Below are 18,906 nucleotides of genomic sequence, written 5' to 3' on the forward strand. Positions count from 1 at the left end.
TGGCATCCTAGGCCTCATTGTCAAAGGACTATCGACCCTTCTGCACAGTCACTCTGAGGAAGGCCATGCCCCTTTGCTAGTTCCCCACTGAGCCATTTAATGGACGGGTGTAGCAATCTCCGGTGTAACGGTCCGGGGTGTGGTAGCACAGGAATCAGGGCACACAGACACAGTCCAGGGGGTGGTAGCGTTGGGGTGTTGAGGCACTATCAGCTGGTGATGGAGAGCATAGCCATCCCAGCTCTGTGTGATGGGGGACCGTGGGTGCACCCAGCCTCACTGCACCCCAGCCAAGGGCCCTATCAGCAGCAGAGATTCCAGTGCAACATACGGACTTCAACTCAGGGAAACCCACAGTAGGTTGACTTCCTGGGCTCCTTCCTAAACTCCCCCTTGCTTATACCTGCCTCCACTAGTCATCCTCCGTATTTGCAGGGTAGTCCCGGCAACTCCTCAGCTGGGGTGCAGAGGTGGCGGGTGGGCTAAGTGAATTGGACTTTCTGCTCCATTGTCTAATTGTGAGTATGGAAAACGGAGAATAAGAGATTGTACAGGATGAACCTCTCTAATCCGGCGCCCTCAGGAGCCAACTGGTGCTGAACCAGAGAATTTGCCGACGATGGGAGGTCAGTATTGTCTAGCACTTTATCAACACTTTCACATCTTACGGCTCTTAGAAGACATTTAGGGGTAAATTAGAGTTAAATAACAGCATAGAACACTGAGAGCCAGGACTGGTGGATGGAACTGTATGGGACCACAAGAACCTTGGCCACACTCAGAAGTGTGGAGACTTAGAAAATTAAAATCATGCTGGACCATAGAGTGCCAGATGAGAGAGGTTCAGCCTGTATAGGGTCCATAGTGGAAAGTCTGAATTGAAGAGGGAAAGGTCTGGAGATGGAGGGTAAGAGGCAAGATATCAGTGGCTTTCAGCTGGCCTATCAGGGTTGGCCCTGTGCAGCCTGCAGGAAATGATCCCTGTGGGAAAGGTGTTCCTTATAGTGTGTGGATGCAGGAAGGTTCGGTAAGCTAAAGGCTGGAAGAACGAAGGTTGACTTTTGGAGTGTGAAATGTGATGTTTTAAATATCTGTATGTATTGAAAAGACAATAGGATATTTGAAAACTTTTCAACCTTCTTTTGGTTGTTCATTTTCTGACATGCTCAGCATTGTTAACAAAGAAATGTCTTGGCGTATAGATGTTAAAGTTCTATAATTGCCTTGTTTTATTTCATCATTATCCTTTCACTCTTGCTCTGTCTTGCAACTGCCTTTTCAGAATGGAGATAAGTCTCTCTTTTCACACTCTCACCTACGGTACAAGCTCTCTTGTGCTTTGAGGACCTAACTGAAGTCAATAGACTCCCCTTGACTTCAGAAAGCTTTCATTCAGGTCCTAGGTTTGTGAGGGACTATGAAAAGTGGACACTAAACTAAATGGGCACTTTAATGCTCCTTCCCCTCATTGCTTGTAATATGCAATACAAAAACTATTACTTTAGCTTTGCCATAATTTAAGACAGTATACAGTGAGCTAGAACCACTAATGTAATTCATTGCTATGATTTGCTCCTGAAGTGCAAAGGTTTTTCAGGGAAATGGATTTCTTGCTGTATCATTGTGCTTGCCGGGAAGGGGAAGGAGAAAGGAAGAGAAGACTCATGTATTTGGAAAGACTTACTTTGCATTTTGAATAAGAAAATTCCCTCACTAGCCATTGTTATGAGTTTATTGATTATTGTAGGGATGGCATCATTCATCCCTTTATCTTATTTGAAGTTTCAGAGACCATTTTGAGTGGAATAAGGTGACTTCTTGCATCCATAACATCTTAAGTGGGCAAAGATGGATTGAACACTATGGAGAGATCATCATCAAAAACCGGAATGACGACTCTTGTCTCTGCAAGCTGACGTTCATAAAGGTGTTGTATGCATCTGCAGAAGGGCAAATGAGCTACTGTAAAACACCCTTTGACACTTTTTTTTGTTCCCAGGAGTATTATGTCACTTTCTAGATAACACTGAAGTGATTTTCAAAACTTATTTTTAATTGAAAAATTACAAAGACATACAAAACAAACCTACAGTCATGTAGCACTTTAAAGACTAACAAAATAATTTATTAGGTGATGAGCTCTTGGGGGACAGCCCCAATCTGAAGAAGTGGGTCTGTCTCCCAAAAACTCATTACCTAATAAATTATTTTGTTAGTCTTGAAAGTGCTACAGGACTGCTGATTTGTTTTGTTAGGTAGCCATGTTGGCCTGTATTCTCTCTGTTACTATAAAGACATATACAGTCAGCCTTTGCAGCTGAGATTTTGGTTTGAGATGTATTGCAAATCTTAAGTGTTCTACATCATAAATTTGGATAATATTGGGTCTGCTTATCTGAGCACTAATTTTTCCTAAATTTGCAGAAGTGAAGGAGTTCAGATAAATAGGCCATGAATCTGACCCATCTCTGATTCTGTCTTTGGCTTTGTAAAATCAAAGTCCAATCTCTGTGTTACCCTTTTCTGCTTAACTTTGCCCTTTATTTAAAAAAAAACTCTGAAATTTCCATTTTTTTTAAAAAACATTTAAAGGAGTTTTAACAATCAACTTTTGAAATTAAGTGAGGACTGCTTGATGTTTGTAACACTGTGTAGTGTAAATGGAAATGAATGAATATTTGTCCAAGATCTTACATATAGCTATTCTTTCAGAAAAAATCCCCCTCATAGGTTCTACAACAATCACGTATCTAAATGGCAATATAATTCCTACTTCTATCTTTGCAGCAATGTTGTTTCTATATATTTTAACTGTAGGCAAAATATTGGAATCCCAATATGCACGAGATTGAAGGCAGCATCACAGACAGAAATGGGAAAGTAGTGCATCGACTATTTGGGAAATGGCATGAAAGTATATACTGTGGGACCCCATCGTCACCAACCTGCATATGGAGAGCAAGTTAGTAAGCAGTATAATCAACATTTGTGCAGAATTTAAATTTGCTTGAGAATGAATTTACCCCTATGTTGATCTCTCATATAATGCTACGTGCTAGGTCCAGGTTTGTTGTTGTTGTTGTTGTACATAAATTTGGTGTTCTGCTTATAACATGAAAACTTAAATCTGAAAAGCTAATTTGTGTAATTAGATTTTTCTAATATTAGTCTTGGTGAAGAAACTAATAATGGATTTTTTGTAACCTTTTGTTCTGTATTCCCCTTATTTTGGATCTTAACTCCACATTTGGGCAAGTGTAGGTGTTAGGGTTCTTTTCCTTTAAAATATTCCCTTTTTTTAAGTCTCTGAAGATGTTTAATGGATACCCATTCTTACAAATTTAAAGATGAGCCCGAAAAGGTCAGTTCTGCAATCTAATTCAAATAGGCACTTACACAATCTTGGATGGTTGCACCCATCTCTCTCCAAAATGGTAGCAAGTTAAGAAATCATACCCTTCTGCAATATGCTATGTATCCTTTTTCGTTCTATTTCGTTTGATTGTGATTCCAGGAAGCCCTTTGGGGTGATGTGAGCTTTAAAGCTTTTATGTGTAAATAGCAGGACTTCATAAAAAAGGAGATAAAAGCCTTATTTTCACTCTTTGTGTTTCTTGTTAGATCCCATGCCTAAAGATTCTGAGCAGTATTATGGATTTACACAATTTGCATTAGAGTTAAATGAACTGGACCCACAGAGTAGACCATTCCTACCACCCACTGACACACGATTTAGGCCAGACCAAAGGTAAAGTGTTTTGGAGCTATGTATTATTTTCATACGCTATTCTTTACTCTCTATGGAGCCACTTTTTCATTTCAGATTTGGCCTGTTTTGTGTATATTGCACATTTACTGCTAGCAATGATGTGGGCTTAAACAGATCAGATTTAACCTTCTTAACTTCTTGTGCAATGTGATGTTAGGTGCATTATCTGAGGGGCCTGAATTTGGGAATCTTTTGAGTCTTGTTTTTTAGAGGATGAGCGCTTGGTATTCTCTGGAAGTTCAGTACCTTGCAGATTTTGCTATTTGCCCAAAAACTGAGACCCTGCCTTCAGGCCCACCAGTGCGGGGGAATGATGGCAGCATCCTCAGGGCCTGGCAATTCAAAAGGGTCCAGGGCTCGTTGCTGCTGCTCTTTCAGCACTGGCAACATCTGGAGCCCCAGGCTCTTTAAATTACCACTGGGAGCCCTGCACAGCGTGTTCTGAGTAGTGGGAGGCTAGCCCCAAGCCACACCCCTTCTGCCTGAGGTCCTGCCTCTTTCACAGGCATAGAGCGGCTGACCCCTCACCTTGCCAAGGGGCCCAATAATTTCTGTCAGGCCCCCTGCCTGCTCTAAAATCTTCTAAAAAGCTTGGCTATGGCGGTTAACATGTCAACATCCATCAGTGCCTTGTCTGGGTTTCCATGGTCTCTACCACTGGAAGAACTGTAAAAATGGGAAATGTAAAGGGGCATGAAGGGGAGAACCTAGTGCAGACAAAGCCCTGCAGATCTGGTTTTCATAGAATCATGGAAATGTAAGGCTGGAAGGGACTTCAAGGGGTTATCTAGTCCCATAGTTCTCAAAACAAGTATGTGTATTCCTTGGGGTATGCAGAGGTCTTCCACAGCACATAAACCAATCTAGATATTTGCACAGTCTTACAACAGGTTAAATTAAAAAGCACTAGCAAAGCTGGTGCAAACTAAAATTGCATACAGAGAATAACTTGTTTATACTTCTCTGTATGCTATGCACTGAAATGTAAGTAGAATATTTAATAATCCAATCAATTTAATTTATAATTATATGGTAAGGATGAGAAAGTAAGCAATTTTTCAGTAATAGGCTATGTCTACACTATGAAATAAAGTCAGATTTACTAAAGTTGACTTTGTAACACTAGATTTTATAAAGTCAAAGTAGTGTCTGCACCTGCTCACAAAGTCGACTTAGTGCATCCCAGTAACTACCAAAGTTGGACAGTTTTTCAGTAGTGCTTTGTTTTCAATGTTGAGGGGAATGAGGACAATGCAGTCTGAGAAGATAACCTCACACACCCTTATAACCACATGCAGGGCATTTTCCACCCATAATGCACTGACAAAAAACCCAGAATGCAATGGGGCTGAAGGAACTGTGGGATAGGTGCCACAAACAGCCATTTTTCAGAAGTCTGTGTCCCCAGTGAGAGAAATTGTTTGAGTCGTCTGTGTTCCAGAAAGAGGCAGCTTTTCTTTATGGACTATCATCTCAATGGAAAGAGGCTGCATGGTCTCCATTGCGCAGCTGCCACATGATAGTGATGGCACAGGGACTAGTCTTATGGCAGGGAGGGGAAGGTTCTAGCCCGCCAGGCGCACGGTGCCTTGGGAGAGCCAGCCCCTGTAAAATGTGCTGGCCTCATGGTGAGGGGAAGAGGGTGAGCCGCTAGGAGCATGGTGCCTTGAGGGGGCCAGCCCCTGTGTAATGTGGAGGCGAGAAAACAAGTTTCTCGCAGGGAAGAAGCCTTCACCCGGCAAACTTTTTTTTGATGTTGTTGCTTTCATGGCGGAAGTGCATTCTATCAATTATTTGGGTGATTCTTTGCAGCACTCCATAAAGGGCATGGAGTAATTAACAACCAGAAGGAAGATATATGGGTCCACAAAATGGAGAAAGAGTCAGCTGAGACCGGGAGTACAAACCACTTTCCTTGGGCATTCCTGCTAAATCCTGGGCAGGAAAAAAGCCCTCTCTAGCACTGAAACCCCAAGCAGGGCAGGACATGCTGCTGCCTGCAGGCATGGTCCACTCCGCCCATCCGCTGTGTGGTGGCAGGGGCCTAGCCACCATGCTCATGGTGGCTTGGGTAGGGGGCAGCCCCGTAAAATGGTTGTTGGGTGGCCATTGTAAAGTCCAGATGCTGAAGCTTTTAAGATGAGTTGCAAACTCTTTGGCTATGTCTGCACTAGCCCCAAACTTCGAAATGGCCATGCAAATGGCCATTTCGAAGTTTACTCATGAAGCGCTGAAATACATATTCAGTGCCTCATTAGCATGCGGGCGGCTGCGGCACTTCGAAATTGACGCGGGTCGCAGCCGCGCGGGTCGTTCATACGGGGCTCCTTTTCGAAAGGACCCTGGCTACTTCAAAGTCCCCTTATTCCCATCTGCTCATAGGAATAATAGGACTTCGAAATAGGCGGGGTCCTTTTGAAAAGGAGCCCCACTGGGATGAGCCGCGTCAATTTCGAAGTGCCGCAGCCGCCCGCTTGCTAATGAGGCACTGAATATGTATTTCAGCGCTTCATTAGTAAACTTTGAAATGGCCATTAGCATGGCCATTTCGAAGTTTGGGGCTAGTGTAGACACGGCCCTTATGATTATGTTGCCCTCTCCAGCACTGAAACCCCATCAGGGCAGGACATGTGGCTGTCTGGAAGTATGGTCTGCATTGCCCAAAAGCTATGGAGGGATGGAAGGGGTTAGCCATGTGGTGGGAGGGGAGGGGAGAGAAGCTAGCCTGCCAGCCACATGGTGCCTTGGGGGTAGGCCGTCCCATAAAATCTGAAGCCCAAAAAATAAGTTTCTCCACCTCTTCTGCTAAATCCGGTGCAGGGAAGAAGCCCTCAAGCACTGAACTCCCATGCAGGACAGGGCAGGCTGCTGTCTGCAGACATGGTCCACATAGCCTGGCAGTCATGTGTGCTGAGGGGGAAGGGGGCTTGATGTTTTTCACCTGGCACTCCTGAGTGTCCCCGGGGTAACTCAGCACACACTCATCCACCCACACAGAAATGAGAGCCTGGATCTCCTGATGGCTTTAAGCTGGGGCTCTTTTGTGACCCTGAGAAACCACGGCAAGGTGTGATCACCACACTGTCCAGAAATAAAATGAATTCAATTGCTGGGCTTCCTGTTACCTACTTCCTGCACACCTGGAGAGCAGCAGAGGTGAAAACGGCCAGAACAGACAGATTCAGGCATTGTGGGATACCTCAGGAGGCCGGTAAAGTCAATTTAAAGTAACAGTGTTTCCACATTAGCATAAATTCAACCTTATAAATTCAAGCTTGGCATTACACTACATTGGAGGGGCGGGACAAGAAAGTCTACTTTAGTGCCCCTTAAAATCAACCCAATGGTATTTGCAGTGAGGACTGTCACATTGTAAAATCAAGTGCCTTAAAATCGACTTTATGCCCTTGTGTAGACATAGCCATTGTGTGCTGTAACACTTCTGTATTTTTATGTCTGGCTTTTGTAAGCAAATGGTTTTTAAGTTTAAATAAAACATGGAGTATTGAAGACTAATCAGACAAGATTAAGAATCACTGGTCTAGTCCATTCTCCAGAGCTCAGGCAGGATTAAGTATACCTAGACCATCTTTGACGTCAGTGTTGCTTTTACATATTTGAATTATTCTGTTTCCCTTCAGTCTTCTTTCTCTAGACTAATGTTACCCAATTTTTCCAACTTTTCTTGTGTGTTCTAAACTTTTCATCATATTTGTTACTTTTCTCTGGACTCTCTCCAGTTTATTCATATCATTCTTAAAGAGTGACATTAGAACTCAACACAACACTTCAGCAGAGGCCTCCAGTGGGGAAAAAAATTACCTCCTGAATCTTAGATATGGCACTCCTGGTAATATATCTAGCATGACTTTTGTCTTTTCACAGTAGCATCACATTGTTCACTCATATTTAGCTGGAGAGAGACCAGTTAGGTGAGGTAATCTCTTATTGGTCTATTGATGGAAGAGATGCATTTTTTTTTTGAGCTTCAGATTTATCTTCAAGTCTGGTGAGAAAACCAGAGCGCCTAAACTTATAACAAATTGGGGCAGATTGTTAAGTATAAAGGGGTCACGCGTGGTAGACCGCTTAAAGTGAAATAGCTAACTGAGAGTTAGCAGTTAGGGCTGTTACAGTTTTGTTGTAGTAAACAGTAAAAAAACCAGCTTCTCTGAGTCCATGATTTTTAGAATCTAGCAGAGCTAGGAATTTAGCTCCCTGGCTTCTCTTTTGAAAGCGAGCTGTAAGTTTTCTTAGAGGATGAGGAATCAACTTGTGATCCACTATAAACCCCCAGATTCTTTGCCACAGCACTACTGCCTAATTATGTTTTTGTTTTTTTTTAATTTTGTGCACTGGATTTTTCTTTCCTACTTGTGGCACTTTGCGCTTCTCTTGATTGAACATAATTTAATTTCTAATCCTGTCCTCCAAAGTGCTTGCAACCCCTTCCAGCTTAATGCATCACTTTTCCTTTAATGTGAATGAAAAATCTCACTCTGTAATTGTTCATGATAACTGCATTACAGACTGCGTGATCTTTGCGGTCAGCCTCAGAAACTTTGAGTCAATGGGAGGGGATTGCAAAAACAAGAGAGAAGCCCTATCTCTTATATCATTGCTGTGCTGTAGATTTCTAGAGGAGGGGAATATCGAAGGAGCTGAAGTACAAAAGCAGAGGATTGAACAGCTGCAGCGAGACCGGCGAAAGGTTCTAGAAGAAAACAACCTGGAGCATCACCCTAGATTTTTCAGGTACTACATAACAAATGTCAGATACTGTAATTTAGGGATGCCTTTGTGTCGCAGCTCACAGCATTGTCTTTATACCAGCATGGAGCAGAGAGTGAGTATTTACATGAGCTAGCTTTTACAGTCATGTTTTTTTGGAACGTGGCCATGTAAACTTGCTTCAGACTTGGGTTCGTAGACAAGGAACAAATGTGCCCTCCTCTATGGCATCCCTAACCTTTTTTTGTGTGTTTGTATTTGTAATCCCCATAAACAAATCTCAGCTGGCAGCCTCCATACTGAGGCTGTAGATTGAACTAGCTTGGGGAATTAGCGTGTCTTTTCATCCCTTCATGTAAGAGTTAAGGCACACAGATGAAGTGAAAGAATTAGGCTTGGCATCTCTCCTGTGTTAGCCCCTCCCCGCAGAGCCCGCCCAGTGAAGTTGACAAGAGCTGCATGTGCAGCAGGTTTGTTTCCTGGGCTAGCAAGCTGATGCTGTATGTAAGCAACAAAGTCATTTGAATGTGTTTGTATAAGGAAGGAGAAACACTTTTCCTTTGTAATACTAAATGGTTAACGCAGGATTTGGTGACTAGAAATTTAAAAGGAATGTTTGGAAGAGCAGTCCGTTAACCTGCCATGTCCTTGGCTCAGGATCTAGTAAGAAGGTTGAGACCAGACTGAAAATAGAACAGCCATATCCAGTGGGGGTAGGTGCCTTACTTTTAGCAGGGGAACATGAAAAAGTAACATTTTATAATGTGCATATAAAGGTGTGATTTAAAAAAAAAGGGTCCTACTGATGCATCCAATATGCCATTGGTCTCCTTGGCTACAAGGGCATGCTGTTGGCTCATATCCAGCTTCTCATCTACAGTAAACCCTCAAAATACACGGCTTCAAGTTGCACGCTAAGCACAACTTGAAGCTGCTCTGCGGCTGTCAGCCTGCCTCACTGCCCATAGGTGTGGTTCCCAGCTCCCTGCCACTTGCGGGAGTGACAAACCTGACCAGTTCATGGCTAGTCAGTTCCCCCGGTCCCCCAAGTGGCAGGCAGCTGGGAACCAAGTGGCAGCCTGGTTCCCGGCTGCCCTGCACTGGCAGGAACTGGGAAACTGACCAGACATGAGTTGGTCAGTTTTCCAGGTTCTGCAAGCAGGGGGAGCTGGGAACCAGGCTGCCTCCTGGCTCCCCACCACTCTGGGAGCCAGGAAACTGACCAGCCATGGTGAGCTGGTCGGTTTTCTGGCTCCTGCAAGCCCAGAGGAGCCACGAACTAGGCTGCAACCTGGTTCCTGTCTCACCCCCGACTTGGGCAAAAATTTGAGTTACGCAGAGGTTGCAGGAATGCAACCCCTGCATAACTCGATGGTTTATTGTATTGTAATGCCCAAGCCATTTTCTGCAGAGCTGCTGCTTAACCAGTTGGTTCCCAGCCTACAGAGGTGCTCAGGATTTCCCTGTCCTAAGTGCAGGACTCTGCACTTGTCTTTGTTAAACCTCATCAGATTTCTTTTGGCCCAATCCTCCAATTTGTCTAGCTAACCCTACCTTCCAGCGTATCCACCTCTCCCCTAAATTCCTGTCATCCACAAATGTGCTGAGGTTGCACTCCAGCCCTTTATGGGATATCCTGGATCATTTAGGAAGACCGCTCTGTCTCAGGAAATAGCTTTGTGAGAGCAAAGTGGAGGAGATCTCTAGATGACCTTTTTCTCCACCCAGAGTACAAGGGTTTAAGTTAAGGCAAGGGAGAAGCCAAGAGCCTGATTTTTTTTTAAAGTGCTGAGCACTCACTATTACAGCAAAAATCTAAGCAAATTGTGGATGCTTACCTCCTCTCCAAGTCAAACAACTCAGGACCTAAAGGGAGTGGGGTGGCAGGACCAAGAAAGCAAAAGGCATAGCAAAAGTACAAAAGTCTTCAGCTGTATATTCAGGAAACTGTTCAATCTTTTGACAGGAAGTCCACAGATGACTCTTGGGTGAGCAATGGAACATACATGGAACTTAGAAAAGACCCTGGTTTTTCCAAACTGGACAATCCCATTCTATGGTGAAAGAGGACTATAGAGGATGCTTATCTGTATTTCTCTGGTTTTTATGTGTGTGTGGCTTCATACATAAAGAGTACCTTCTAGAATTGTGCTTAACTTAGAATTTGACATATATATATTTTCTTTATTTGATTTCTTTACTACTAGATTACCATGATTGTCTGAATGTATAAAAACCCTGTTTTTATAAACTATTTCATAAAAAAAAACATTCTAGAATGTTAATTGCTGGGGAGGGGAGATAAAGAAGCTTTAACACTACTTATGCGAGTTCAGATTTAATTTTTGCCTTATTGAATTGCAAAGGAGAAAATATCAGTGTCCTGGCCATGGTTAAAAAAAACATGAATGGAAGCCATGGTTACATGAACTTCAAGTGGGCTACCAAGACTGGAACGAGTAGTTCAGCTGTCTCTTGTCTCAGACAGTTTTTTATTACCGAAAGCAAGTGAATCTACAGGAGTCTGAATAACCTTTATTTTTTCTTCTGCAGAGATTAAATAAATTCCTGACTTTTTTTTCATTTGCTTGCTATTAGCCTGAGGTGGTAGTGAGCTTGTATGTATGGTTCTACTGCCTTACTTACAGTTGTATCCTGTTACACATAACACTAGAAGATCAGGAATCACCACCAAATCTTTTCATTGGAATCTTTCAAAATTACGGCCCCAAAGAGGGTTTTTTAATGGTTGAGCACTGACCAGATGAAAGAAGATCGTTCTCTCTTTTCCCATTAAGTAAAATCAACATAGAGCACAAAATCTTACGCTTCCATAGCTGGACTTCTCTTATTTACCTTAAAAAAAAAAAAAAAAAAAAAAAAAGAAAAAAAAAACACAAAAACCTCACAACAGGGATACTTTATAAAAACTTAAATTATTGTGTTAAAGTAACAGATGTTTTCTTAAATAAATTTGATATATTCTACCTCTTATAATAAGCAGCATATTTAAGATCTTGTACTAAGAAAAAAGACCATCTGCCTTATAATTACATGTATGGAATCTTTGATCTTCCTTTAACTGCTTGTTGTGTTCAGATAAATATTTAAGTGTCCTGCACTATTGCTTGTATCCCTTTTCTGTACTTTTGGACAAAGAGGTAGCATTGTCATGCATATCAGAAATATGTCTATCAAACTACATCAGGAAATAGACTTGTAGAAAATTACACATTTGAATGGAAGTGGTGGGGGTGTTCCCTTTTCCCTGAAAATCAAAGTAATAAAAGTAGCATATGTAGCAAACCAGATTATACTCTCAAAGCAGTTTACATTCCTGGCCCAACTAGAACCTAAGACTGATCTGCACCTGCTAGGTCTATTGCATGCAAATCCTGTGTGAGACTGTGGTGACGTTGAAGGGTTTCCACTGGTTTAACTTGCAAAAAAAAATAATCATAATAATTACTGAAGGTTTTGAGATTGTACAAATCAAAAGACAAGTGAGTCCAAAGTTGTTGCTGTGTTTAGCCAGTTTCTAACTCATGCAGGTTGTAGTTGGGGAAAATGAAGAGCTGAGTGGTCAGTGTTGGAAAAACTTCCAGTTTACTCTATGCAGATGCAGTCTTAAAGAAACCCCTTCAAATACCGGATCTGTTTACTGCAAGTTTATTGTATCATGTATAACATTAAACAAGTGCTATAAAAATTCCATTTTAAAATTATTTTGTGATGTCAGTTAAACGTATTACTTAATTTTTCCTGGCAGCACCTTTAAGACTCCACTGATTTCATAGGCACAGATGCTACCTTAGTTTAACTCACTTTGCAAATCAGCTTTTCTCTCATTTGCACAGAGTATTACTCAAGTGTTGTTCTTTTATTTAAAGTGGTCTTTAGAGATGCAGGACATGATCATTGTAAAGTCACTAGCTTGAAGTAATACATGCTCATCTTGAGGCAAAGGGGAAACCTAGGCTTTTTGACTGGATGGAAAAACTTATCCAGTGGGCGTAGTTGGACTGCTTTGAGGGAGTTGCAGGAATTATGCAGTCCAATCCCCTCTTGCAGGTCTGTTTATTTTCATGATAATAATCAAAAAGCTGGCTCAGGAATTCGTTATTGCGACTTCTAGATCAGAGATGACACACATGGGGGTAGTTTCAGGGTCTAGATTTTTTAGAGATGTGATTTTTATAACATTCAGCCACAAATTAGTGAAATATTTAAAGCTATTGTTAAACTAAGGGCCTGAAGAAACAGTAATACACAGTGCCCTTTTTTTGTTTTGTTTTTAAACAGAAAAAGGAGCAGGTACTCAGCTGGCTCCCTGCCCCTCCCCTCCTCACTGGGATTCACACGGCTAGGGCTGCTGGCAAGAAGGTAGGGGCTCCAGTTCCAAGCCCCTGCTCCTGCAGAGTGTGGGGGCTCTGGCTCCTGGCCCTGCACTGCTCTAGGGCCAATAGGGAGCACCTAGCCCTGCCACCAGCCCCAGCTGCAGGAACCCAGGCAGAAGGGGGATGCTGCAGCCCCATGGCTGGAAGCTGGCTGGGGCACAGAGCCCGACTGCCAGCCCCAGAATCCCACCCAAGGGGCGGGGGAATACTGATGCGGAGGTGCCAGTACTGCCTACCAGCATGTACTGCCACAAAAAAAGCCCTGGTATGACACAATTCTTTGAGAGTAAATTCATGGTTGATGCATGGCTGTTTAAATAGCTTCATTACCCAGGTAATGGCCCTTTAACAGGTTCAATGTTATGTTAATAGGTCTGGCAAGCTCAAAGCCTATTCGCTTTTAAGTTAACAAATCCACTTGGGGGAGAGGGAAGAGTCACCAATCTGCAAGTTGGAACAGCCTGCCATGGGGGCCTTCAGGAGTTGTCAGAAAAGGAATAGGGCAGGGGTCTGCAGCCAAAGTGGTGAGAAGAGCTCAAATTCAGTTACAAAATCAATCCTTAAGGAGCCGCAAGGAACGTGAATGAGACAGTCTATAAAAACATCAAACCGTGTTTTATCACCTCTATTTTAAGAACAGTGCATGCACAATTATTTGTACCAGTTAGAAAGTTGTTACACCCATTTCCAGGCTGTACCAGCCTCAGCCCCCAAATTCACCCCCAAACCCCAGGCTTAACCCCTCTGAGCCCCAACCTCCCCCCCACACCAAGCCCCAGGATTAACTTGCCTCAGTGCACACAGGTCCTCCACTTTTCCCCACGGCCTTCTTGGGGCAGGCTGCACCTACTCTCTTGCCAGCTGACTTCTGCCCACATGGGACAGCCCCTACTGAATGGCTTCACTTCAGGGCTCCTCACTGCCCCTGACTGCTCAGTGGCTCTGGAGCTGCTGCCGCTTAAAGGGGAGTCGGTGGTGGCAGCACTCGGAACCACAAGTGGCTACTTAAAGAGCTGCAGGTTGCCGACCCCTGGAACAGGAAGAAGGGGAGAGGTGAAGCACTAAGGCCCACAGGAGGCATTGCCTCCCTTTGCACCTTATACTCACCATCCACACAGTTCGTTATGGTAGCAGACACAAAGGTCTTCTGGTTTCATCTCAAACATTTCCTCCTGGATCACATCCTGTATCTGCATGTGCTATGAAGTGGCCAATGTGCCTGCCCCAGCACTTACAAGCGTACGCCACACGTGCACAGGCCTCATCAGTGGTATTCCTAGTGCAGGTGCTGATCCCAGAAACCTGCAGGGCAGTAACTCAGTCCTCCAGCATCTATGTTCACATCTCACTATGCCATCATCTAGCACATCAGATGATGCAGCTTTTGACAGAACAGTGCTCCAGCCTGTGATATGATAACTCCAGCCCACGTAAGGTTTCGGGGTCACCTAACTGGACTCAATCTGAGCAGTCATTCAAAGAATGACGATTCGTAACTGTTGTTCTTTGAGATGTGTTGTTAATATCCATTGCAAATCCTACCACCTTCCCCTCTGTTGGAGTAACTGGCAAGAGGGATGGCAGGAGACATGGGTCAGCTGGGTGAGATACTGACTATCCTCCAGTGCAGACATGATGGGTGCAGCTAGGAGAAAAACCTTCTGACAATTGTAGAGACAGCGTGCATGCACCTAACTGGAATGGATATGAGCAACACATCTTGAAGGACAACAGTTATGAGGAGCTGAGTAACTTGTTTTTCCAGTGTCACAATAAGCAAGTGTCACTGTTGAATAACACCTTCCAGGATCTACTACCAGCCTGCGTATCCCAACCTTACTCATCACGGATACTGTGTGTTCTTCTCAAAACAACCCATCTTTAGTGGCCAATTCATACTTCACTTCTCCCCCATCGCCCACCCCATTTGTACATAAGTGCTGAATTCAGACGGGACAATTGTGGGGAACTGAGCCTATGTTATATGTTAATCAGAGGCGAAGAGTCTGTTCTCATTAATACCTCCTGAAGTAAATTAACTACTGTATGTTATATAACCAATTCTTACAGTTATAAAGCTTTGACTGACGAGCCTATTCTGAAAATGCAAAAAATAAAATCCTCCATTACACAATATCTCCTGCCTACTGCCCCCAGAGATGTCTCTCTTGCTCCTGGGGGGTGCATGTATTACAGTCTGGCAAACATGCATTTTTGCATTAGCTTAGGTCCTAAGTTATCCAGGAATTCCCAAAGATTTGGTACACAGGCCTACTTCTTCACTTCTCACTCAGACAAATCTCCCAGATCAGGAAAGTGAGTGCCTGACACTATGGTACCAAAGGAATCCGGATTATTTCCTTGTGTCAAACCTGGCACTCCTTCCTCACTGTATGCTTCCCAGGGGTGCAGCATGAATGTTAACCACTGGGAAAGGTTGAAACTACTGAGTAAGGTAGAGCACTGGCATTTCTCTTAGCCTACGTTTCCACTGCAGGCTTCTGGCCACAGCTAGAGAAATCATTTCAGGGTTACCTTTCTTAAAAGCCAGACTACTCACAGCCCCAACCTGGGATTTCATCCTCACTAAGGTGAATCCAACCAGCCGCCACAGCACTTCTGCGAGCCCCTTGGCCAGCCCAACGCCATACAAGCAAACCCACAGACTTCCCAGCTGCTACACCAACCCAGACCAACAACCCCAACTTAAGGTGAGAGGCTCTTAAATGTGTTCACCAACTCCACAAAGATTCTTCTGGGCCACAAAGGGTCCAGCCACAGCCCTTCAGCCAATATATAGCTGGGCCTTACACAAATCACCACACTCACCAATCATTAAGATCTAAATACATAAAGATTTATTAATAAAAAGAAAGAACAGGGTTAGAAAAATTGCTAAAGCAATACTTTACTTACATCAATCACAGCTTTTGATGCAGGCCAGAGGTGTTATTTGCTGATTCTGAAGTCTCTGAAAGTCCATTTCAGGTTACATCGTTTCAGTTACTGGAGAACTGTAGATCTGGCCCGCTGGGGTCAACCTGCTGGAAGATGGACCCTTGGAGCAGGTGCCAGGGGCACAAAGAACAACAGCCCAAGATGGATGCTGCTAAGTCCAATTTATGGTTCTCACTTCTGTTCAGGGACAAAGCTCTTTCTTCTTCCCATCATGCCCTTGAGGGTCAAAAGTCACCTGACCCAGGTGAGCCTCTGTGGCAAACTGTCATTGGATGAATCCCAGGAGACAGTCTCAAATTCTTAATGTGTTTTGTCCTTTTGTCTCACTCAAGTACCCTGGCTGGGGTGACAATCACACCTCGCACTTGTGGCTCTGAATATTCCTAACACAACTATAGAGCTAAAATCTATAACTTCCCCTACAAACATGATACAGACATAAAAGCAGCACACACAGATTCAGGGCAGCATTAGTATTCATTAGACCCCTCATACGATCCCCCCGCACAATATTTGGGGCCAATAGATACACTGGGCACATTAAAGGGCTTCCATATCCAATAGAAAAATCCAGTCATGTCACAGAGCTAGTTGACAATAATTGTTGATCCTTTTAGTTAATTACAAATATATTCAGATCCGGGAGAAAAATCCCTTCAAAACATTGTTTGTGTATACAAAACATTCTTAATCCATATGTGTAAGCAATTACTCATGGCAAGATGAACATGCGATTCACACCAGCCTCCTGAAGTATAGTGTAGCTTTTCTTTTTAATAACTAAATAGCATTTTCTTCAATTTGGATCTATATAGAGTCACACTTCACCCCACAAACTACTACTACTTCCTTTCCTACTGTCTGTTTAAATTAACAAAAACTGCATTGAGCTAAAAAGACCCTGACATCAGCCCACAAAAACTAAGAAAGCTGTTAAACTAAACACGCATCTTTAAAATAAATGAAGAACAACTCTCTTTGCCACCATCCTCTCTTCTTGGGCTTTAGCTGGTCTTTTGTATCTTGTGAGCCAGAGACAGGGATTCTGACTGTTTTAACTCATGCAAATATTTGAGGCTCTTTCTCCTGGTGGTGGTATTTTGACCAGAAGCAGTGAAAAGAAGTGATTGTGTTTCCTAACTTGTTCGTGAGAAATTAGGCGCTATCAGTGTTTCAGTTTTGCCAACTTTTCAGTGGCAATTGAGAAGAGCAGACTACTGAACTAAAAATTTGTGACTGGGAGGGAAATTTGAGCTAAAATATGTAAGCATGACCTTGGATTTTATAAAAAAAAATATAATAAGCACTAGTTTGAAATCAGTCAATTTGCATAAAGCAAACCCTGAATTTCAGAAAAATGGTAAACATAAATCAAAAAACTGCATTTAAAATACTTGCAAAATTACATGAGTGAACTTTCAAGTCTGTCCAGTCTGCCATTATGGATTTTTTTTAGCCTTGATAGTTGTCACATACACTCAAGGAGGATGCCCTATGTAAACTATACTGTTAAATTACTCTAAAATAATTACATACCAAAAGGTGGGGGAAAGAGTGTAAGGGACACTCTGGCACCATTATACTGTGAATGGAAGTGGACAATATCATTAATCATTGCATTAATTTATTATTCATCAATCTGTGCTCTGATTTCAGGGCAAATACCCACTATATTTTAGGTTGGATAAAAATCAATGTTTGTTTAAAACAAAACAGGGGTTTTTGTTTAAATTTCATTATGTACCAGTTTCTTTTTAAAAAGGAAACCTATTTATAATTTGAACTTGATGACATATTTAGGAAGTTTGGCCTTGATATGTTAACATTTAATTTGTTTTTAAAAGCAGTACACATATTCTGACGGCCTTTAAAGAAAAGCAAATCACTGACATGTCCAAGCATCTGCAATCAGTTTGTTGAAAGCTTAAACCAGCTTTTGACATCAACAGCCTCTTCGGCAGTACAGAAAATATTTTCTTCATTGCAGTTTATTGAACTAGTTCAGTTCAATGACTAGTTCATTTAAAGTAAAGAAACCAAGTGGGCACTGAAAAACAGAAAGCTTGTCTTCCTCTTCAAAGCACTAAATCAAAGACTGGAGCAGAGCAGATGAGAACAGTTAGTTTGAAAGACTTAAAGGGCAAAGTGAATATAAACAGCCCTGTCAACTTGCTATGCTACTACTTTTGTTTAATAATTCAGTTGACAAAAGGAGTGCTTTACTCATCATGAGCAGGTTAGGCCAGGATGAGCAAACTTTTTACATTGGGCCCAACTATGTGTCCCTGCCCTCAATCAGGGGCTCTCAACCTGGACTGATGCGCTGTGCTCCCTTGGCAACTGCGATGTGGATGGAGGGAGTGGGCAGAAGAGGCCTGTGGAATCGCATTACCTAATAAATAATTTTGTTAGCGTTTAAGATGCTACAGGAATGTTTGTCTTTTGTGATTGCCTATGTAAAAGTTGACAAACAAAGAACCCTACATGACAAGACTGGAGTTGAACTGTGTTCTTTGGGCGCTGAGTGGAAGAGGTCTCAGGGGAACCCCAAAGTAGTAGTGCTGTGACTTGGATCCTCTTGGCTAGACCAGGTGTACAGACCCTTCTCTGTGTGAGGGTTGCAGTATGTGGAAGTTAGTGTCAAGCTGGAGAAGTGGGTTAAAGCTAAGGGTGGACAGTCTGGAATCCCCAGAGCAGTAGTAGAGGGAAACTGGGACAGTGTGAAAAAGGAGTTCCCTGTGGCAAATACGGGACACTGGTCTCTGGGGACAGGGAGGGCTGCTATGCCAGGTCAGAACCCACCCAAATCAGTCTCCAGCAGTCCCAAGTAGCTCTTTATCTTGCTATTTAAAGATCCCACCCCAGCCGTCCCACCAGCTTGGGCAGGCAAAGAAAAACAGCTCCCTGCTGTTTAAAGAGCCTGCCCCTGTTCTCCAGCCCTTCCAAGCAGCCCTTGCAAGTTAAACAAAAGAGCAACATAACTGCAATTACATTAAAAAAAAAAAAGCCTCAAGTCTCTCTGGAAACCTGCAACAAGGGGTTGTCATGATA

At 42.9% G+C, this 18,906-nt stretch overlaps 1 protein-coding gene across 9 annotated transcripts in view; it reads left to right on the forward strand.

The window, feature by feature from the left end:
- OSBPL3 (oxysterol binding protein like 3) overlaps positions 1-12,212 on the forward strand; it is a 135,479-nt gene extending 123,267 nt beyond the window's left edge. For all 9 annotated transcript variants that reach the window (XM_074984616.1, XM_074984612.1, XM_074984611.1 and 6 more), the window contains 5 exons: positions 1,783-1,927; positions 2,818-2,962; positions 3,622-3,748; positions 8,402-8,524; positions 10,467-12,212. In XM_074984616.1, coding sequence (XP_074840717.1) covers positions 1,783-1,927; positions 2,818-2,962; positions 3,622-3,748; positions 8,402-8,524; positions 10,467-10,563 — 637 coding nt within the window. In that variant the 3' untranslated portion in view covers positions 10,564-12,212. The remainder of the gene's footprint in view (positions 1-1,782; positions 1,928-2,817; positions 2,963-3,621; positions 3,749-8,401; positions 8,525-10,466) is intronic.
- The last annotated feature ends 6,694 nt before the right edge of the window (positions 12,213-18,906 follow it).

This window comes from Carettochelys insculpta, chromosome 2 (genome assembly GCF_033958435.1).
Source record: "Carettochelys insculpta isolate YL-2023 chromosome 2, ASM3395843v1, whole genome shotgun sequence".
NCBI lineage: Eukaryota > Metazoa > Chordata > Testudines > Carettochelyidae > Carettochelys > Carettochelys insculpta.